The following is a 23,151-nucleotide window of genomic DNA, read 5'->3' as shown; positions in this document are numbered from 1 at the left end:
ATGAGGAAGAATTTCTTCACTTGTTTGTGAATGTGTGGAATTCTGTACCACAAAGCTGTTGGGGCCAGTTCAAGAGGGAGCTGGTTGTGGCCCTTGCAGCAAACAGAATCAAGGGGAATGAAGAGAAAGCAGGACCGGAATACTGGAGTTGCATGATTGGCCATGATCATATTGAATGGTGGTGCAGGCTTGAAGGGTCAAACGGCCTCTTTCTGCATCTATTTTCAATCATAAATGTCTCTGCTAATTCCACTCCTTACTTCCAATCAATTTTACTGTTGAATCTTGAGAAATGAGGAATTAAAAAAAAGCCAAACTCTTGTTTGTTACCCCATAATTGGAATATTTATGAAGGTAGGATGTAAGCATAAGAGGTACAGTTAGTAAATTTGCAGATGAAACCAAAATTGGAGGTGTAGTGGACAGTGAAGAAGGTTACCTCAGATTACAACAGGATTTTGATCAGCTGGGCCAATGGGCCGAGAAGCGGCAGATGGAGTTTAATTCAGATAAATGTGAGGTGCTGTATTTTGGGAAAGCAAATCTTAGCAGGACTTATACACGTAATGGTAAGGTCCTAGGGAGTGTTGCTGTAAAAAGAGACCTTGGAGTGCACGTTCATACCTCCTTGAAAGTGGAATCGCAGGTAGATAAGATAGTGAAGGAGGAGTTTGGTATGCTTTCCTTTATTGGTCAGAGTATTGAGTGCAGGAGTTGGGATGTCATGTTGTGGCTGTACAGGACATTAGTTAGGCCACTGTTGGAATATTGTGTGCAATTCTGTTCTCCATCCTATCGGAAGGATGTTGTGAAACTTGAAAGGGTTCAGAAAAGGTTTACAAGGATGTTGCCAGGGTTGGAGGATTTGAGCTATGGGGAGAAGCTGAACAGACTGGGGCTGTTTCCCTGGAGTGTCGGAGGCTGAGGGGCGACCTTATAGAGGTTTACAAAATCATGAGGGGCATGGATAGGGTAAATAGACAAAGTCTTTTCCCTGGGGTGGGGGAGTCCAGAACTGGAGGGCGTAGGTTTAGAGTGAGAGGTTAAAGATATAAAAAGGACCTAAGGGGCGACGTTTTCGTGCAGAGGGTGGTATGTGTATGGAATGAGCTGCCAGAGGAAGCGGTGGAGGCTGGTACAATTGCAACATTTAAAAGGCATTTGGATGGGTATATGAATAGGAAAGGTTTGGAGGGATATGGGCGGGGTGCTGGCACGTGTGACTAGATTGGGTTGGGATATCTGGTTGGCATGGACGAATTGGACCAACGGGTCTGTTTCCATGCTGTACATCTCTATGACGCTATGTATTCTTAATACAGCTGGGTTGGTAGTTGGAGCAGATCACAGAGTGAATGCAGTATGTGAAAGTAAAATCTGAAATACAGTTGTTAGCATAATGAGCTTGTCAATTGTGAATCACCTTCACTAATAAGGTGCATTTTTTTGCAAGGTTTGTGAAGGTTTGTAGCTCAGGTTGAGGTTTAGGGTGTAGGTGTGCTCACTGAGCTGTAGGTTTGATATCCAGATGTTTCATTACCTGGCTAGGTAACATCATCAGTGGCGACCTTCAAGTGAAGCGAAGCTGTTGTCTCCTGGGGCTTGTGGTGATGTCATTTCCTGTTCGTTTTCTGAGGGGTTGATAGATGGTATCTAGATCTATGTGTTTGTTTATGGCGCTGTGGTTGGAGTGCCAGGCCTCTAAGAATTCTCTGGCATGTCTTTGCTTAGCCATAAACAAACACACAGATCTAGATACCATCTATCAACCCCTCAGAAAATGAACAGGAAATGACATCACCACAAACCCCAGGAGCCCCATCCAGGACAAACATATAAATAGAAAGCAGGAGACAACAGCTTCGCTTCACTTGAAGGTCGCCACTGATGATGTTACCTAGCCAGGTAATGAAACATCTGGATATCAAGCCTACAGCTGAGCGAGCAAACCTACACCCTAAGGTGCATGTTTCTGTCCTTGCAAAGAGAGAAATTGTTCTGTTTGCAGGAAACAGTCTGATGTTGGGGAGTTTGAGATTAACCTTTGTTATCAAATCAGTCTCCAGAGAATTTTGAGATTTAAGGTCGCTCTTCACAGTTCTCTGGAACTGCGGGATATTTTTGGTATTCTGTACAGTTGAAGAAATGCTTATAAATAATTTACTTTGTCCAGCTTATTTTACTGTTGCTATGCACTGTTATTGATGGATGCACATGCAGTGCCTGGCAATCAGTTGTTTTGGGTTGCAGCATTGTCTCTAAGGATCTTTGTAATTTGTTTGGATTATTTTGGGAGCCTAAGCTAATGGTGGGCATTTCAATTTAGTGCAAACTAAGGAAAATAAAGAATTCACATTTATAATAGCCTTTTTGCATTCTTGGAACACCCTAAAACTCTTAGCTATTGACGTTTGAGGTATATTCCTAGTTATTTAAGGAGGTAAACAAGCAACCAGTTTGCGAATGGTGAGCTCTCTTAAACAGCTAATGAATAAATCATCTGTTTTGGCATTTGAAAAAGGAAATGTTCACCAGGACTTGTTGGAGAACCATGTTGCTATTCTTCAAACAATGTAATTGAATCTTTTATGCTGCTTGAGCATGCAGATGAGGTCTTGGTTTGACATCTCACCCAAGACATTTAATTCACTGAAGGAATAGTGAAAATTGGCAATGTTTTAGGTCCAGTTAGGCTTGACCTTTTTTTATTGTCCAGCTTCATCACTCAGTCTACAATCTGAGCCACCATCCCAGAGCATTAGCAAGCATGCCTTCTCACTGTATTTCTAGATTCCCATTCTAATTATCAGGAATCCTGAGAAAATGAATGGATTTGCAGAATACTGTGATATATTTAAATAAATTAGCAAACTGAGGAGTTTCTGAGAGGTCTGGCAGACTTCAAAGTAGATAAAATCTTCAGGACTGATGAAATATATCTCAGGCTGTTAAGTGAGGAAAGTGAGGAAACAGCAGGGGTGCTGGTAATAATTTTCAATTCCTCTTTGATCACAGGAGAGGTGCCAGAGGATTGAATGACAGCTAATATGGTACTATTATTCAAGGAAGGGAGCAAAGGGTAAACTAGCAATTCATAGGCCATACAGACTAACCTCAGTAGTGGGTAATCTATTGGAAGTAATTCTAAGAGACGGAACTAATCTGCACTTGGGGTTAATGAAGAACAGTCGACATGGTTTTGTTAAAGTGAAGTCATGTCTGACCAACTTAATTGAACTTTTGGAGAGGCGGCCAAGTGTGTAGAGGATGATGACTTTGACATGGTCTACTTGGATTTCAGGAAGGTCTTTTGATAAGACCCTGCACGGGAGACTGATCTCAAAGATACAAGCCCATGAGATCCAACAAAATTTGGCTAACTGGATCCAGAATTAACTGAGTGGAAGGAAGCACAAGGTGATGGTGGAGGGGTGTTTTTGAAGATATAGTTGAGCTGGTCAGATGGGCTGATCAGTCACAAATAGATTTCAATCTGAATAAGTGTGAAGTAATGCACTTGGGCAGGACAAACATGGCAAGGGAATACTCAAACAGTAGGACCCTGGGAAGCACCAAGGATCAGAGGCATGTGGGATACTTGCCTTTATTAGCCAAAGCATTGTGTTTAAGAGCAGGAAGGTTGTGCTGAAACTGTATGAAAAAAGTTGGTTAGGCTACAGCTAGAGTGTTGTGTGCAGTTTTGAAATCCACATCATAGGATGGATATGATTTCACTGGAGAGGAGATTTACCAGGATTTGCCACTGTTACCTGGGCTGAGAGGCCTGGACAGAGTTGACATGGAGAACATGTTTCCATTAGTGGGACAGACTGGGACCTGAGGGCACAATCTCAGTGTGAAGGGATGACATTTGGAATGGAGATGATGAGGAATTTCTTCAGTCAGAGGGTAGTTAATCTGAGGAACTCAGTGTCCTCAGCAATAATTGCTTATATTTAAGACAAATAGGTTCTTGATTGGTAAGGAACCCAAAGGTCATAGGGAAAAGGCGGGAGAATGCGTTTGAGAAACATATCCACCATGATCAAATGGTAGAGCAGGCTCAATTGGCCTAATTCTGGCATTGTATCTTATGGAGATTTTTAGTTGTGAAGAGAAATTGGATGGACTGGGATTGCATACCTTGGAGCAGAGGAGACTGAGGCGGAACACCATTGAGATGTAAAAAATTGAGGACTAGACAAGCTTTTCCCTTGTGGAAGGGTCAATGACCAGGGCATCGATTTAAGATAAGGGAGCAGGAGATTTAGAGAGGATGTGAGGAATAGGTTTTTCACCCAGGTGGAAATCTGGAACTCTCTGCCTGTAAGGATGGTAGATGCTAAAGTGCTCATAGCATTTAAGTGTTTAGATATGCACTTGCAGTGTCAAAGGCACATGAGGTTCTAGGCCAAGTGCTGGAAATTGGGATTAAAATGGTTAGGTGGTTGTTTTTGACCAGCGCAGAGTCAGTTGACTGAAGAGACATTTTCTGTGACCTCTATGACTCTGACTCTATAATACCATTCGAAATCTGGAATTTCAATTTAGTGGTGAAAAGTGAAGAACTCTACTTGCCACCACTTGCTACTCAATTCCTTTTGTTTCAGATAATTCTATTCCTTTCCACCAGTTGACTTTTAATTGAATTTCCATCCAGACCTAAATTTCAGGTTGTTTTCTACTCAGTTCTTGATCTGCTGTTCCTGCCATGGAATCTGTCAATCCTTTCTGTCTGACTGTACTGATCAGGCATCTTTCAAGTCCTTATAAGCTCTACATGAGATGACCAGTCTGTACCTCTGGTCAATGGAGGGTACAGAGTGAAGCTAATTTCACAGCTAATACATTAAAGTTTGTCACTGCCAAAACTCGGGTGCTTTGTCCCTATATGTACATATTAAAACTGTAAATGAAATATGTGATGAGAACAAGTCATTGCATCACAAGATGACGTTGCATCATTTGAGTGGCGTGCAATGTATTCTGGAAGTGTTTTATCATTTTCCTACCCAATGAGATATAGAATTGTTTAACTATTATAGTCTCAGAAATGACAACCATGACAACTGTTCATTAATTGTTGTAAAAATAAATCTGGTTAAATAAAATCCTTTGCAGGTCAAATCTGCTTTCCTTACGTACTCAGACTTGTATGTGACTCCAGATCCACGATAACGTCATTGATTATTCATTGCCCTCTGAAATGACCTAGCAAGCCACTCAGTTCAAGGGCAATTGGGGATGGGAACAAATGTTGGCCTTGTGAGTGATGCACATCCCACAAGCAAATAAAAAAACTCCATTCCAAAATTTCAAGCTGAAGTGTGAACCTTGAGTAGAATTAAACTCATAATTCATAAATGTCCAAGACATTGGATATTCCAATTTAGTTGACCTCTTCAGACAGTTCAATGGGTTTGTATTTAACAGTAACATTTTGTTTCTTTACCTCACCATCAGACTTACAGCCAGCTTGCACAACCCATCCAGCAAGCCAAAGCCATGAACCTTCAGTTCCGATCCAAAATACTTGACATTGACAATATTGATGTAAGTAATTGGCTTAGTTAGCAGTGTTCACTCTCTCACTGTGTAACGGCAGGTCCATGAGTACCGGGTGCCTTATTTTGTATCTAACCCCTGTTGTATGTGATTTAGAAATGCTTAATGCTAGCACTTGGCATTTGAAAAGAAATGTTCCATTCCTTAGCACTGGCATGTCTCATCTTGTTAATATGACTCTCAACAAAAACAGAGAATTCAAGAAATACATAGCAGGTGAGTTAATTCTGCAAGAGTGATTTTCATGTTGGCTTTTCACAGCAGGTCAATGAAAGAGGTATGTCAAACTGTCAATCTGTCTGCCTGTGCTTCACTCTGTGTACCAGTATTGTTTTAGTGCTTGCTGCTATATTTTTAAAATTTTTCCAAAAGCCTGGGTTATGGCCTTGAGATTGTGCTTTTAAGGGCATTTGTCATGTTTGTAATAACACAACCAATGCAATGGGAGCGGGTCACAATTTATGTACAATGGCTGTTATGTTATTTCTGACACTGCATTGGTATATTTATCACTTTAGGACATTTGACTCAAGATCATCACCAGTTGTCCAAGACAAGATCGCAAAATAATCTCCAGGAACAAGCTTTGAGCTGTACTAAAACTATGATGCATAATAGTTGAAAGTTAGGCACCTGTAAACTAATTACTGACTCATGTTAACAAAATTAGATTAGATTACTTACAGTGTGAAAACAGGTCCTTCGGCCCAACAAGTCCACACCGACCCGCCGAAGCGCACCCACCCAGACCCATACCCCTACATTTACCGCTGCAACTAACACTACGGGCAATTTAGCATGGCCAATTCACATGCACATTTTTGGACTGTGGGAGGAAACCGGAGCACCCGGAGGAAACCCACGCAGACATGGGAAGAATGTGCAAACTCCACACAGAGAGTCGCCTGAGGCGGGAATTGAACCCGGGTCTCTGGCGCTGTGAGGCAGCAGTGCTAACCACTGTGCCACCATGCCACCCAAAATATGCTGCAATTTGCTATGGATCAGCCGAAACCCCCTCAAAATATGTTAAGAATATAGTTTAGACCCTAACTTTTCCTTATTTTAAAAGTGTAAGGCTTTATGTTGCAGATGCAATTCGATTGGTCAAACTATCAACTTTCAGTAAGACATGCTTTATTTTTACGTTGCATGTACAGTTAAAATACAGACAAAATAATAAAAGAATTGGCTTAACTGGAACTATTGAAATGCTTCACAAAATAATATATATATATATTATATACTAATTGACTTCCAATACAGTAACATCCCATGAACACACCCATGGCAAAGGCAAATTCACTAAAGTAGATTGTCTCACATGCCATTCTGCAGCAGGGAGAGAACACCAGCTTTTACCTATAACGGAGAGAGGAATAAGAACTTCCACATCCAGCTTTAAGGCCCAGCAATTGCAGGAAGCTAAAACTAAAAATTCTGGTTTTATGGAAGCTTGCTCCCACCGATTCAGGTTGCTTCTAATGTTCCTACTTGAAAATAACAGCCCAAGGCCTCGCAAGCTGTTTATTTTATTGGCTTTGAGCAACACCTGTCTCAAGCTTTCATCGTAATACCAGGACAGAATTAAAGCCATAGTATTGTCACAAATTGGCCTCAGTGTTCCTGAACTTGCATGCAGCAGATCAGTACCAGAACACTAGCTGATGACCATAAAGGTAAATGTACATGTAAAGACAAGAGGCTGTGTTTAGCTCTATAGTCATAGTTCCAAAACTACACAATCTGCCAACATTCATTATCTAGACATATCATTTTAAATTATTCAGCAAAGAGTTCACAATGTCTCTGGAAATGTACCTAACTGAATCACTTTCTTCGATAAAGAAGAAAGCACTGGTAGAAGACCTGAGGGCTGATGTTATGGATATAAAATAATGAGGGGCATAGGTAAGATGAATAGCCAAGGTCTTTTCCCAGGGAAGGTGAGGCCAAAGCTAGAGGGCATATCTTTAAGGTGAGGGGGAAAGATTTAAAAAGGACCCAAGGGACAACAGAGGGTGGTGCATATATGGAATGAGCTGCCAGAGGAAGTGAAAGAGGTGAGTACAATTAGTCTGCATGGACGGTTGGGCCAAAGCGTCTGTTTCCATGCCTATGACTCCATGACACATGAAATCTGCAGTATGAATGCCTAGTGATGTAGGTCTGTTGTAGTCGATGCTTCCTGGGTGTCCCAACATATAGAAATTAAGACCAAAGTAAATAGGGAAACCAGGGATAATGTATTAAACAAAATAATCATCTAACATATGTAGCAAATTGCAACATAGGAACAAGAAACTATTCAATTTTGCACAAAAAAAAACAAATGCAGGCATCTCAAGGAACCAAGGGTGAGATGTTGAATTACAGAAACATCAATATAGGATGCTATCTGTCCATTTTACCTGTGCAAGTGCTGGGCTCTTCAACTGGACCAGTCTAATGCAAAGTGCATTTCCTGCTCAATTATTGTGTTCAGATTTTTGTTACAGCTTTTGGATTGACTGTAACTGTACTTACTGACTTATCCATGGTGTTTTGCTATTTTGGTTTCTGTGTGTTCTGCTTTTGAAGATCAGGGCTCCCTAGATTTTAAGACATTCTTGTACTTGCCTTCCTAGAAGGTTCCTGCACAGTGCACCTTCCTCAAGGACAAGTGGTAAATCTATTCTTAACCCCCTGGGATTATAGGATTACTGTTCTCAAATTCTGAGAATTATATGGAGGAAGTCAAAGTGATGATCCTTCTCTCTCCTGACCCTCTCCCCAGGCATCTTCACTAATTCCCTTCTTTTGCTGTTTTCGGGGCCCTGCCAGGTCTCTGCCCAGGTTTGCCTGTATTTTAATTTTATTTTAATTACTTAAATAAACAATTCAGTTATGTTATTGACATATGGGGGATTTAATAGGATAAGAGTAAAATTAAAGACTTCTGATTTACTTTCAGAGAATGACTTTTATTCTCTTTAGCGGTCACATTTCTCTTTTAATCTCCTTAATGGCTAATTCCTCAGGTACTTGAATTAATGCTTTCCTTTAAAAGGGCTCTGTGAGACTGCTTTCACTGAGTATCCATCCAAATTCAACCTTGAACACAATGCCAGGAATTTCTAATTATCTTAAAATTGCGATTGTCATTTCTGCAACGAAGTATTTACTACAGTACAGCTCCTGCTTTCTCCCCAAAAGTTTGTTGTGTGTTTATAGAACACCCAAGCACAAGTTTGGTACCAGAATGAAGAAAAGAGCTGGACAAATTACAGAAACCAAATTTAAAAGCAATAAAAGGCTGGAAATATACAGCTAGTCTAAGTGTCTGCAGCAAAACAGAAAGTAGTTTGTCAATGATTCAGCTCTAAGACCCTTTCTAATTCTAGAGGAATGGTTTTAACCCTGCATCATTAACTGTCTGTGTTCTGTTTTTCCACAAATGCTGCTTAACCTTTCTTTGAAAGCTGATTTTAAACATCCATGGCTATGAGGTTGTCAGATACAGGAGATTGATATAATGAGTGTATATTGTGTACCTTCAAGTTCCTTGAAATATTACGATGCTCCTATTACAATAAAGTCATACAACATGGAAATAGACCCTTTTGATCCAATTAGTCTATGCTGATGATGTCCCCAAACTAAACTAGTCTCACCTGCCTGCATTTGGCCCATATTCCCCCTTAAACCCTTCCTAACCATGTACTTATCCAAATGCCTTTCAATATTATAACTGTCCCTGCATCCACCACTTCCTCTGGCAGTTCATTCCACACACAAGCCACTCACTGTGCAAAAATAGTTCATGTCCTTCTTAAATCTTTCTCCTCTCACCTTAAAAAATGCCCCCTAGTTTTGAAATCCCCCACCTTTGAGAAAATACCTTTGCTATTCACCTTATCTGTGCTCCTCATGATTTTATAAACCTCTAAGGTCATCTCTCAACCTTGTATGCTCCAGTGAAACAAGTCCCAGCCGATTCAGCCTATTTTTATAACTCAAACCCTCCATTCCCAGCAACATCCTGATAAATCATTTCTGAACCTTCTTCATAATATTCTTCCTATAACAGGGTGACCAGAACTGCCTCACCAACATCCTCTACAATCTGAATATGATGTCCCAACTCGTTTACTCAAAGGTCTGACCAGTGAAGGCAAGCATACTAAACGCCTTGTCTATCTGTGATCCAAATTTCCAAAAATTATGTACCCGAACCCCTGGTTGTCTCTCCATGCCGTCATAAATTCAGTAAGGTGTTTGAAATATCCATGGTTGGGGATTAAATTGAGAATTCCAGGTCTGCAAAAGTATCACTTGGGACAGTTTAATCCTGATTCTATTCTTTGACCCAAAGCTCACAGTGCCTCAGTATAGCAGGATATCATCTATTGATCTGTCATGCCTGCACTGGGTCTTTGAAGGATAATTTACTGAGTGCCAGATCCCAGCTCTCTCTCCATAGCCCTCCACTTATTTAAGATAATAATTGAGTTACCTCTCAATTGCTCCTATTGGTTCTTCATCCATCACACACTTTTAATTACACTTGATTTTCCTTTCACAAATCCACATCCTTAATTAATCTACATTTGTCCAAGTGACTATAACTTTGACCAGAATGATTGATTCTGGAAACTTCATTACCACTGAGGTTAAATTGCCCACCCTTTTGTTGCTGGGCTTACCTTCACACCATTTTTTTGAACAAGGATGTAACATGTATAATGCCAATTTTATTCACAGGAAAGCACAATTTGAGCAAATCATTTTAAGCTGCCTGAACCCTGACAGCAAACAAAATAGAGTTAATTATTTTCAAATCAAAATTGTATTGCTTTCTCCACTTGTCTTTTAGTTTAGAGTATTTTACAAAAGGGAGAAACCCAATAAGCTTTGGGTGTTTCTGATCTGTCCATGTGCTCAACCTTTCAACTGTTTTGCACTCTAGAAAATATGTAGTGACTTGAAATTTATATTGTCTACTATTTTCTGGTAACTAACTTTATGACTCAGTTGTTCTGTGGCTAGAAAAATAGCTTAGAGTCATAGAGTTGGACCATTCGGTCCAACTCATCCATGCCAACCTAATCTAGTCCTATTTGGCAACACTTGGCCCATATCCCTCTAAACCCTTCCTATTCATATACCAGATGCCTTTTAAATGCTGCAATTGTACCAGCCTCCACCCCTTCCTCTGGCAGTTCATTCCATACACCCACCACCCTCTGCTAAAGTTGCCCCTTAAGTCCCTTTAAACCTTTCCCCGTCACCATAAAGCTATGCCGCCTAGTTTTGGACTCCCCACTCAGGGAAAAGAATTTGTCTATCTATCGTATCCGTGCCCCTCATGATTTTATAAACCTCTACAAGGTCACGTTTCAGCCTCTGATGCTCCAGGGAAAACAGCCCCATCCTATTCAGCCTCTCCTATAGCTCAAGCCCTCCAACCCTGGCAACATCCTTGTAAATCTTTTTTGAATCCTTTCCAGTTGTTCAACATCCTTCCAATAGGAAGGGGACCAGAATTGCACGCAATAGTCCTAAAGTGGACTAACCAACATCCTGTACAGCCAAAATATGACCTCCCAACTCCTATACTCAATTCTCTGACCAATAAAGGAAAGCATATCAAACACCGCCTTCACTATCCTATCTACCTACAACTCCTTACTCTGATTTTTCTAATTTACAATCTATGTCACCTGGGATTTTAATAGCTTGCCATAATGGACAATTTGCCCAACAAGTTTTGATAACATATTTGGAATATCAGAAAGCTTGAATTATTTAATCTAAAATTCCTCTCTAAGAAATGAAACAAACTCAGTATTTTATCTGAGTATAAATTCCTGACTGTCCAAATTTTCTTTGTTGCTCCCTTACAGGACAGTTATATATGTGATTAAGTGCATAGAGCTGCGCTTGGAACATAAGATGGGGTCTGATCAGGACATTATGTGCAGCAGCAATACATCTCTGTAATTCCTCCAGCCCTATATCCCTTTGGAGAATTCTGTATTCTTATAACTCTGCCTCAGCATTCCCCATTGACTTTGCACTGCCATTGACAGCTCTTCACATATCTCAGCCCTAAGATCTGAAATCGTCTCCCTTTAAATCTTATTCACACTTTTAACTAACCTGAACCCTATCTTTTGAAATATTTTTGTGTATGATTCCATTCTTGTGTTGTGCCTTGCAATACTTGCCTAAGTTGCCATAGAAATGCAGTCTGTTGTTGACAACATTTCAGATCAGTCCTTTCCTTAGTTACTACAAAGTCACTGACATTTTGAACCTGGATCCTCCACTTGGATCAGAAAAAATGTTGCATTTTATGGCCCAAACTGCCAAGAATTGTTGAGATACAGACCTGAACTTGACCTTTATTTGAATTTGGCTTTCAATAAAAAAGAAGAAATAGCAAAGTGCCCTTCATGTCTTCCTTCATAGTAAGTCTTATTGCATTGAGTAAAAGGAATTCATCTGCAAACATCTAACTGTGATTTAAGAATTTTCAGCCCTCAGCAGTTTATTTAGTAGCCCCATTCTAAATATAATTTGCATCCAAATTACTGAATAACATCAACAATATAGAGAATTAATCACAACATTCGTCTTTGATAATGAGCTTATCAGTGATTTGTTTGTCAAAAGGCAGTCCCATTCAATGTTCTGAAGTGTTTTGCAGCCAAGTTTCCAGAAACTCTTGACATCATTATGTAGTGAATTATTGATAGTTTTGAACAAGCTTTCTGGAGCTGGTAGATATTTGAAGAGCCTATATGATCTTAACGAATCCATGCTAATTTTTTTTTGTCAGTGCAGTTAATATTAATGAGAATACTGACTAAACACCATGAACATTGACTTAAGAATCTGCGTTAGTGGGAATTACTATCAGGAAGCCTGAGACCTTGGAATACAGAAATAAGTATTAGCTACAAAGAGAAACTGAACCTGAGATGGACACACAATTCTGGGAATACGTTGGTTCATCAGCCTCTGAAAAGAGACAGAATTAATAATTTAATGAATGTTTACTGGTGAAGGGTCTCCAGCTGGAATTTAATCTTTTGTTTTAAATCAACAGTTTCCAGCAGTGTCTGTTTACATTGATTGTGGGACAGAGTTTTTGGCTTGTCCTTATGTTCTTCTCAGACAGAGCATGGTATGTGGATGTATTTATAACGGATAGAGGGACTGGCACAGTGGGATGCAGAGGAAATCCCAGAGGAGAGAAATAAAATGGAACGTTTAAATTGTCTATTAATTATTCGTCTTTGATAGGACTCATGCCAGAAGAAGTTGTATTCACATAATCCAGCTGTGAGGGAATGCATAGTATCTTTTAGTCTCATTAGAAAAAGCTCTAAACACTGGCTTCATTACAAATGACATTTTAAAAATTCATTTATGGCATGTGGGCATTAGTGACTGGCCAGCATTTATTGTTTGTCCCTATTGCACTTGAGAAGATGGTGGTGAACTCCTTGCAGGTCATTGCTGTGAGTTGACCTATAATGCCATTGGGGAGGGAATTAGAATGAAGGTTATTAAGCCATTAAAAACAGATTTGGAAAACAAATAAAAATAATAATACCTTTCTCACCGATCTATTCCAAACTCTTCATAAACTAAGCCACTTCACTTTCTATGTTATTATAAGTTCCAACAAGTCACAGTACTGACCATCACCAAGAGATGGGCAACAACAACAAAAATAAGGGAGGATGGGAAGAGAGGACGGGAATTGAATTAATATAGGTTTGGAGGAGGAAATAATGCACTGAAGCTCCCATGGTACCCATCTCCCTGTAAAAGGCACTAAGGATCACGGTGGCAAAGATAAGTGCCACCTGGCTGAGTTAGTAGCCCAACGCCTTTTGAGTAGGAAAGTTATGGCTTCATGCCAGACTCCAGAAGTTGGGAACATAATCTAGATTGGCACTCGATCAGTAACGAAAGAATTTGCATTGTCAGTTATTAAAATCAGGTTGTGTAAAATTTAGAAGTGGCATGATGCTGCTCTGGTTAACATTCCCCTCTCAGCTAGCACCACCACCAAAAACTCTTTAATTGAAGATTGTTGTGGGATCTTGCCATGCTAAATTTTCTTTCATGACAATAATCATTGCATTTGAAAATACATTTGTATCCTTTGTGATATGCTTTGACAGATTTCCAGATAAAGTTTTTGTAAAATTCCCACCCTCTGTTTACTGCTACAAAAGAAACAGGGCATGTTGGGCTTTAGTCATGATAACGTAAGAAATAGGTGAAGTGTGACATAATAAAGTACTTTTTATGCAAGACTCCATCAAAGACCATCACAGGGAATGGAGCAAGTCCAAGTTGCTCTGCCACCCGTTGCTTGTATCCTCTAATTGGCATAGTGAAGTCTTGTTTCAGGAGCATACAAATGCACCAAACCAGCTCATTTTGACCTAGGACTGAATGCTGGTAGTCCGTGCATTAGAGAATTGTATGTTTCATGCAAAGCTAATTTTGTTTGCATTTTAACAAGGTCTCTGTGGAAGAGTAGTTAGACAATTGAAAAAGCAGTTGAAACTGGGTCCGCTAGGCTTTGTGTGAGGAACATATAAACACAACTAGTCAACTACATACAACTGAGCACTCTCTGTGACTCTCGAGAGAGAGAGAGAGAGTTGGAATTGGTTAATTAAGGGTTCAGTTTCCTGGTAAATGTTGGTACCAACAAAGGAGGTTCTGCACGGTCAGAATGAGGAGCTAGGCATCAATTATGAAGCAGAACCTCAAAGGCAATAGTCTTGAGATTATTATAGAGCCAGGTGCAAAATGGTCATATTAGGCTGGAGCGATGAATGTGTGGCTCAAAGACTGGTGTGGGAGCAGTGAGTTCCAATGTATGGAATACTGGCACCAGTTCCAGGGAAGTGGATATGTGCCAAGGAGACACTGTTAATTTGAACTGTACTAAGGCCAGTTTTCTTGCAAGCTGCATAATATGGAAGTAGAAAAGGTTTTAAACTAAATAGTGGGGCCAAGAGATCAAGCTTAGAAAGATTGTAAATCAAAGAGTAGAAATGAGGCACGGAGAGAGAGATTTATACAGACAGTGGTAAACAGACCATGACAAGAAGGGAGATAGAGTATAAATCTAAGAGTAAACTAACTGCTCAGACTGAAATTTATAGCAGGATAAAACTGAATACTGTATCTGAATGTGCATAGCATCTGATGAAGAGCCACTGAACTTGAACCTTTACCATTGTTTTCTCCCTACAGATGCTGACAGACCTGCTGAGTTTCTCCAGCAATTCATTTTTTGACTTAAATTATCTTGTTAATTTTTATCTGCTTAAGTTATTGTCTGTTAAGTAAATTAAGTCTCTTGTTTAAATACAAAACTGGTGTCTAGATTTTAATTAATGGCAAATTCTGGAATTGCTTATTCAAAACTCTGGTTACAAACCATTGAAGTAACAATTGAGGGCCATTGAAGGGTTTAATTTAACTGTGTTGCGAGTATCGAAGTGGAAGGCAGATTTGGTTCAGCTGTCTCCATGTCAAGATACAGTGAAGATGCCCCTCCGTAGAAGTGATCATAATATGATGGAAAAACATTCAATTTGGGGGAGAGGAATGGGTCCAAAGCTGTTTTTAAAAAATTAAATAAGGGAAATTGAGGGTGTGGAGGCAGAGCTGTTGAAAGTGAATGGGCAAGTTAGGTTTAAAAAAAATCGGTTGAGTAGCAGTGGCAGACGTCTAAGTTGACAGGTATTTCAGAATACACAGATACATTCCATAAACAAGAAAACGTCCAAGGAATGGATCCAGCATCCATAACCGGAAATGTTAAAAATAGGATCAGTCTTAAAGAGAAACTATAATTATGCCAAGACAGATGGCAGGTTAGAAGATTAGACAATTTTTTTTTACAAAAAGCAGCTGAGTATATTCAGGAATTAATAAGGGAGGGACGAATGTAGAAATTGAGAGAAAATTAGTCTGAAATTTTAGAAGCAATAGTAAGTGTTTGTGTAAATATTTTAGTGTTAACAAACTGAGTAGTATCTATAGTGACTGTGGAAAAGTAACAGTAGAATATATGGAGATGTCAGATTAACTGAACAGGTATTTTGCAACTGAACTCTCTGCCTTTCAGGGCTGAAGAGTAACATCAGCTTTAAGTCAGGAAGTAGAAGGGAGGGAGGAACTCTGGAAAGTTACAATCACCAAAGAAGTGCTAGACAGTAAATTGTTGGATCTGTAAGCTTGCACTACCTCAGTTCTAGAGAGATAGTTGATGCACTGGTTCTTATTTTCCAAAATTCCCTTGATTCAACGAATCATTAGATTGAAAATTAGCAAATACAATTCATTTAGTCAAAAAGTGAGGAAGGTCCAAAGCAGGAAACTATTAGCTTGGCATCTAGCATAGGGAAAATGTTAGAACCTATTATTAAAGAAGTTATACCATGGGCACTTAGATAAGTTTAAGATAATGTTGTGTGCAGGGAAAATCATGTTTAAACAATAAATTAGATTAGATTACTTAGTGTGGAAACAGGCCTTTCGGCCCAACAAGTCCACACCGACCCACTGAAGCGCAACCCACCCAGACCCATTCCCCTACATTTACCCCTGCACCTAACACTATGGGCAATTTAGCGTGGCCAATTCACCTAACTTGCACATCTTTTGGACTTTGGGAGGAAACCAGAGCATCCGGAGGAAACCCACGCAGACAATGGGAGAATGTGCAAACTCCACACAGTCAGTCGCCTGAGGCAGGAATTGAACCTGGGTCTCTGGCGCTGTGAGGCAGCAGTGCTAGCCACCGTGCCGCCCACGCGGAGTTGGTATGTTGTGGATAAAGGAGAACCAGTGACAGTACTGTACTTAGATTTCCAGAGCCATTTGATAAACTGCCACATCACAGCTTATTGTAGGAAATAAAAGCTCATGAGTAGCATATTGCCATGGTATGGGTGGTTGACAATAAGGAAGAATGTGTTTAATTACAGGAGGGTACAGATGGATTGATCAGATGGGTAGATCACTGGCAGATGGAATTTAAACTTGGTAAGTGTGAGGTGATGCACTTTGTAAGAAATATCAGGGCAAGGGAATACTTGTTGAATAACAGGGTACTAGAAAGCTCTGAGAACAGAAGGATCTGAGAGTGCTTGACCACAGATCTCTGAATATTGCACAACAGTTTAATAGAATGGTTAGAAGGCAAATGGGGCACTTTATCATTTGTGCCAAAGCTTATAAAAGGAAGGAGGTTATGTTGGAGATATACAGGACTTTGGTTAGGCCACAGCTGGAGTACTGTGCACAGTTCTGTTCACTGCGCTATAGGAATGATGTGATTTCACAGGATGGGGTGCAGAGGATATTTATCAAGATGTTGCCTGGGATGGAACATTTTAGTTATGAAGAGAGACTGGATAAGCTCAGGTTGTTATTGGAAAGGGAATGCTGAGATGGGACCTGATTGTGATGTATAAGTTTATGGAGACATGGACAGGTTGGATAGAAAATAGCAGCTCCCCTTATTTGAAGGTTCATTAACAAGAGGACATAATTTTAAGCTGAAAGGCAGGACATTTGAAGATTTGTGGGAAAATTGTTTCACCCAGATGATGGTGGGAACCTGGAATGCACTGACGAGGAAGGTATTAGAGGCAGGAAACATTCATCTTTAAAGGTGCTTGGATGAGCACTTGAAATGTCATGACATTCAAGGTTATGAGCCAAGTACTGGAAAGTGGAACTAGTATAGATTTGGAGTAGTTTTTCTTTTGTTGGTGAATACTTGATGGACTGAAGAGCCTCTTCTGTACAGTATGATTCTATCGAAAGTGAGAAATTATGGAGCTCTGAAATGCAGAACAATTTGGGTATCCTACTGCATGCATCACAAAAGGTTTGTATGTAGGGACAGTAACCATTTAGGAAAGCTGAGAAATTTTTGTCATTTATTGCAAGGGAAATAGATTATAAGTGTAGGAAGGTTATGTTTCAGTTATTGCTCACCTTACTGAAGGAAAGATGTAAGTTTGATGTCAATTCATAGCAGGTTTACCTGACTACCTGAAATGGACACTTTGCTTAGAAGAAGGATTAGACTGTCACTGCTTGTATTGCTGGAGTTTAGATGAGTAAGAGATGCCTTGATTGAAACATTTGATATCCTGAGGAGTATTAACAGGCTTGACTTGGAGAAAATGTTTCATTTTATGGGAGAATCTAGAACTCGGGGTCACTTTCAAATAAGAGGCTGCTCATTTAAAATAAAAATGAAATAAAATTCTTTTCCTTCAGCGTTATAAGACTTTGGAACTCTCGTCCCTGAAAGCTGGTGAAGTAGAGTCTTTGAATATTTTCAAGACCGGGATATATTCTTGGTAAGCGAGAGGATGAGAAATTATCAGGGATGGTGAGAGTGTGGATTTGAAATTTTGATCAGATCAGCAATGATCTCATTAAATGGCAGAGCAGACTTAAGAGGGTGGGTAGTCTGCTCCAGATCCTCCTCCCTATTATTTCCCAATGTTCTATTCCAGTGCTGTCAGCTTGAGTCCAACACTACACTGGTTTAAATAATGATGGCATTTTAATTGACATTTTCTGTTACAAAATGGAACAGTAACAATTAAACTTCATTCACTGTACAAGAATGGGTGACATTAGTGACAAACCTCATGTTTTATTGAATGTTGAGATCTTGCTGCTTTTTTTTGGATGAACTCCAAAAGCTGAGTATTAAGTTCTTATAGTTTGACACTTGGATCTCTGGACTCTTAAGTTCTGCATGTTCTGAAACTTAAAAGAAAATACCTAATTCAGCCCTGGTGTTTCAGTTCATATTGTTTCCTTTGAAGTTCTCCATGGAAATGTAAAGTCAGAATGACCACATGTTTGTACATGATGTTTCTGTTTCTGCTATCAGCCTATTCCTGGCAGCTTACCTAAGTTTAGAATGTTGTTCTGCAACCATTATCTCCAGGATTCTCATTTCACCTCACCAATTTTCTTATTGCTTTTTTCAGTCCAAATTTTCCAGCTTTTGTACAACAAGAATATTTTTAATTGTGATTTGCTACTCTTCCAAAGGCAATAACACTAACTGGGTATGGTTACATGGACCTTCCAGCAATTCACAGTCACGCTTACTATTCGTGAATTTAAGATGTTCAATCTCAGCAGTCACTGTTTGCTTTATAAACCAAATCTTGTCGTTATCTGATGTGGTACACTGCACTTTACAACATCGTTGAATGATGATCAGCAGCAACTCTGATTTTACTTTCCCTTCTGTAATCCAAAGGGAAATCCAAGCTGCTAGCCCAGCTGAGGTCTGTTGACTTAATATAAACTTGGAATTACGACCAAGACTTCTGTTCTGTAAGCCTTAATCAACTGAGACAGTAGAAAGAAAATGATAACACGAGTGACATTGTAAAGTGTATATCATCATCTGAACTCAGTGTTAGCAAATCGCAAAAGCAAATTTCCTTTACTGATTGATTCACCCATTCTGGTATTAGTGAAAATGGATTTCATGCCACACAACCAGGAGAACTGCTTCAACTGGCTTCTATAAACTACTAATTGAATTGAACTGTCAAGAGAAGCTTATTTGCGAAAGGGAATGTGAAAGGGAGGAGCATTTCTTGTTGACCAACACACTTCCTCTTTGATTGCAGCTGGCTATGGGGAAAATGATGGAGCAAGGACCCGTTCTAATTATCACCTTCCAGGCTCAGCTTGTCATGGTCATCAAGAACCACAATGGAGATGTGGTAGAGGGTGATCCGGTATGTAAACTCAAGTCCCTGAAATGACACAAATGCTAGCATAACAAAAATATCTCAAGAGTTTTTATAAAAATTAAAAGTGAACTCGGTTGGTTGAAGTGAAGCAATTTCCAATTTAGTTTGTAAAAAGCAACTGATTCAATAAAGTGTTAGTGTTTGCTTTCAGTGTAAGTTGAAGTACCAGGGAACGTTTAAAAATTAAATTATTAGAAATACAAGTTGTGGACTAATTGTCAGAAAAACACGCTTAAAGTCTTAAAACAATTTAATCTTGTTCCTGCAGAGAGGAGGGATTGAGGGCTGCAGTGAGTAGCCAGAGTGGTGATGTTGAATTTTCTTGGTGATTGGGCATTTTTGGTCTTGAAAATTCCTCTTTTTTTTGTTCTGAGGTGGTTCAGATTATAAACTGCACAGATAGTGAGGATTGTATTAGAGTTGACTGAGATTCTCAACCCTTCAACTTTCACTACGCCACTTTCCTTGTAGGCATGAACATGAAGAGTGGCTATGTAACTAAAATTCAGGGAGAGTATCCTGATCCTAATACAAGAGGTGAAACACACATGACTTTTCTTTAACTATAGAAGACCCATCAGAGTCTGAAACATTAAAGCCCAATACCCCTCCCCCCAGCTTCAGAAATCTTGTTGAAGGGACTGCTGGAGAGTAATGAGGAACAGAAGATTGTTTCCTTTTTGTGATTATGCCAATGTAGATCAAGTTACTGCCCTTTGTGCTGTATGACTGCCAGATCAAGGGGTGGCACAGTGGCTAGCACTGCTGCCTCACAGCAACAGGGACCCGGGTTCAATTCCAGCCTTGGGTAACTGTGTCAAATTTGTACATTCTTCTCGTGTTTGCATGGGTTTCCTCCTGCAGTCCAAAGATGTGCAGGTTAGATGGATTGGCCGTGCTAAATTGCCCATAGCTTTCAGAGATGTACAGGCTTGGTGGGTTAGTCATGGGGAATGCAAGGTTACAGGGGTATGGTAGAGGGGTGGGTCTGGGTGGGATGCTGTTCGGCGGGTCAGTGTGGACTTGATAGGCCAAATGGCCTGTTTCTACACTATAAGGATCCTATGATTTAGTGTCGTCCATTTCAAAGATCTATCCAAGTTAGTATCATGCCAAAATCTCTTTTCCCAGGAATCTGCAAATTAGTTAGCGTCAAATATGTCCAATTTTCTTTTAAAATTTCTGATTCCATCATCCTTTCAGATTATGGGTTCCAAATCAAATATAACCAATTTAGTGTTTCCACATTCACAATTATTTCAAAGTCTGTGATCTTTGGATTACCAACCCTGCCAGAGGAATTAGTTTTTCCTACTTAATCTATCAAAACCCCATAAATGTACAGCTGTTTACAGTGCAGCATAGCAGAATTCCACTAAGCCAACAGAGTGTGTTCCTCCTCCTATGTAGCGATTCAGTCAGTCAGAATCTCCTTTTTCATGCTTCATAATTTTGAATACCTTGATTTGGCTTTCTCTTAATTAATATAAAATAAAGAACTGTGGATGCTGGAAATCTGAAATAATGCTGGAGAAGCTCAGCAGGTGTGGCATCATCTGTGGAGAGAAAGCAGAGTCACCGTTTAGATCCAGGTCAGTCCAGGTTCTCCAATTTCCCCATATAACTGAACACACTCAACCTTTTGATGTTGACACTCTTCCTAAAGTGTCAAACCAAGAATGTGCCCTTCAGTCTGTTTTGTGAGCTCCCAAGGACAAAGACAGATTGAGAGTCAGAGAGATGTACAGCATGGAAACAGACCCTTCGGTCCAATTCGTCCATGCCGACCAGATATCCCAACCCAATCTAGTCCCACCTGCCAGCATCCGGCCCATATCCCTCCAAACCCTTCCTATTCATATACCTATCCAGATGCCTTTTAAATGTTGCAATTTTACCAGCCTCCACCACTTCCTGTGGCAGCCCATTCCACACACATACCGCCCTCTGCATGAAAAGGTTGTCCCTCAGGTCTTTTTTATACCTTTCTCCTCTCACCCTAAACCTATGCCGTCCAGTTCTGGACTCCCCCCACCCCAGGGAAAAGACCGTGTCTATTTACCCTATCCATGCCCCTCATGATATTATAAACCTCTATGAGGTCATCCCTCAGCCTTCAACACTGCAGGGAAAACAACCCTAGCCTGTCCAACCTCTCCGTATAGCTCAAATCTGCCAACATCCTTGTAAATCTTTTCTGAACCCTTTCAAGTTTCACAACATCCTTCCGATAGGAAGGAGACCAGAACTGCATGCAATATTCCAACAATGGCTTATCCTGTACAGCCGCAACATGATCTTCCAACTCCTGTACTCAATACTCTGACCAGTAAAGGAAAGCATACCAAACGCTGCCTTCACTGTCCTATCTACCTGCGACTCTACTTTCAAGGAGCTATGAACCTGCACACCAAGGTCTCCTTTGTTCAGCAACACTCCCCAGGACCTTAGCATTTAGTGTATAGATCCTGTTAAGATTTGCTTTCCCAAATTGCAGTGCCTCACATTTATCTAAATTAAACTCAATCTGCCACTTCTCAGCCCATTGGCCCATCTGATCAAGATCCCATTGTAATCTGAGGTAACCTCCTTCGCTGTCCACTACACCTCCAATTTTGGTGTAATCTGCAAACTTACTAACTATACCTCCTATGCTCACATCCAAATCTTTCATATAAATGACGAAAGGTAATGGACCCAGCACCAATCCTTGTGGCACTCCACTGGTCACAGGCCTGCTGTCTGAAAAACATCCCTCCTCCACTACCCTCTGTCTTCTACCTTTGAGCCAATTCTGTATCCAAATGGCGCGTTCTCCCTGTATTCTGTGAGATTTAACCTTGCTAACCAGTCTTCTACGAGTGACCTTGTTGATCACCTCTAATGCTCTGCACTCAGCAATCATCTGTTACTTCAAAAACGCAATCAAGTTTGTGAGACATGATTTCCCATGCTCAAAGCCATGTTGACTGTCCCTAATCAGTCCTTGCCTTTCCAAATACATGTACATCATGTACTTCAGGACTCCCTCCAACAACTTACCCACCACTGACGTCAGGCTCACCAGTCTATAGTTCCCTGGCATGTCCTTACCACCTTTCTTAAACAGTGACACCACCTCCAGGCATCCGGCACCTCACCTGTGACTATCAATGATACAAATATCTCGGCAAGGGGCCTTGCAATCACTTCCCTAGCTTCCCACAGAGCATTAGGGTATACCTGATCAGGTCCTGGGGATTTGCCCACTTTTAAGCATTTCAAGACATCCAGCACTTCCTCCTCTGTAATATGGACATTTATCAAGATGTCACCATCTATTTCCCTACATTCTATATCTTCCATGTCCTTTTCCACAGTAAATACTGATGCAAAATACTCATTTAGTATCTCCCCCATTTTCTGCGGCTCCACACAAAGGCCGCCTTGCTGATCTTTGAGGGGCCATATTCTCTCCCTAGTTACCCTTTTGTCCTTGATGTATTTGTAAAATCCCTTTGGATTATCCTTAATTCTATTTGCCAAAGCTATCTCATGTCCCCTTTTTGCCCTCCTGATTTCCCTCTTAAGTATACTCCTACTGCCTTTATACTCTTCTAAGGATTCACTCGATCTATCCTGTCTGTACCTGACATATGCTTCCTTTTTTTTTCTTCTCCAAACCCTCAATTTCTCCAGTCATCCAGCATTCCATACACCTAACAGCCTTTCCATTCACCCTAACAGGATTATACTTTTTCTGGATTCTCGTTATCTC

General features: G+C 40.2%; 1 protein-coding gene across 3 annotated transcripts in view; it reads left to right on the top strand.

The window, feature by feature from the left end:
• timm44 (translocase of inner mitochondrial membrane 44 homolog (yeast)) overlaps positions 1–23,151 on the top strand; it is an 85,688-nt gene that overhangs the window by 53,399 nt on the left and 9,138 nt on the right. The window contains exons 11-13 of one of the 3 annotated variants that reach the window (XR_015751847.1): positions 5,464–5,553; positions 17,884–17,966; positions 19,269–19,379. Coding sequence is in view for 2 of the 3 variants with exons in the window: in XM_043721044.2 (XP_043576979.1) it covers positions 5,464–5,553; positions 19,269–19,379 (201 nt within the window). In the remaining variant the exon portion in view is untranslated. The remainder of the gene's footprint in view (positions 1–5,463; positions 5,554–17,883; positions 17,967–19,268; positions 19,380–23,151) is intronic. The other 2 variants (XM_043721044.2, XM_087976094.1) reach the window with 2 other exon arrangements.

This window comes from Chiloscyllium plagiosum, unplaced genomic scaffold, assembly GCF_037043375.1.
Source record: "Chiloscyllium plagiosum isolate Xiang-an unplaced genomic scaffold, Cpla_swu_hap1 HiC_scaffold_28, whole genome shotgun sequence".
NCBI lineage: Eukaryota > Metazoa > Chordata > Chondrichthyes > Orectolobiformes > Hemiscylliidae > Chiloscyllium > Chiloscyllium plagiosum.
Note: the sequence above shows the minus strand (reverse complement) of the source record. Positions and strands in the feature narration are given on the sequence as shown.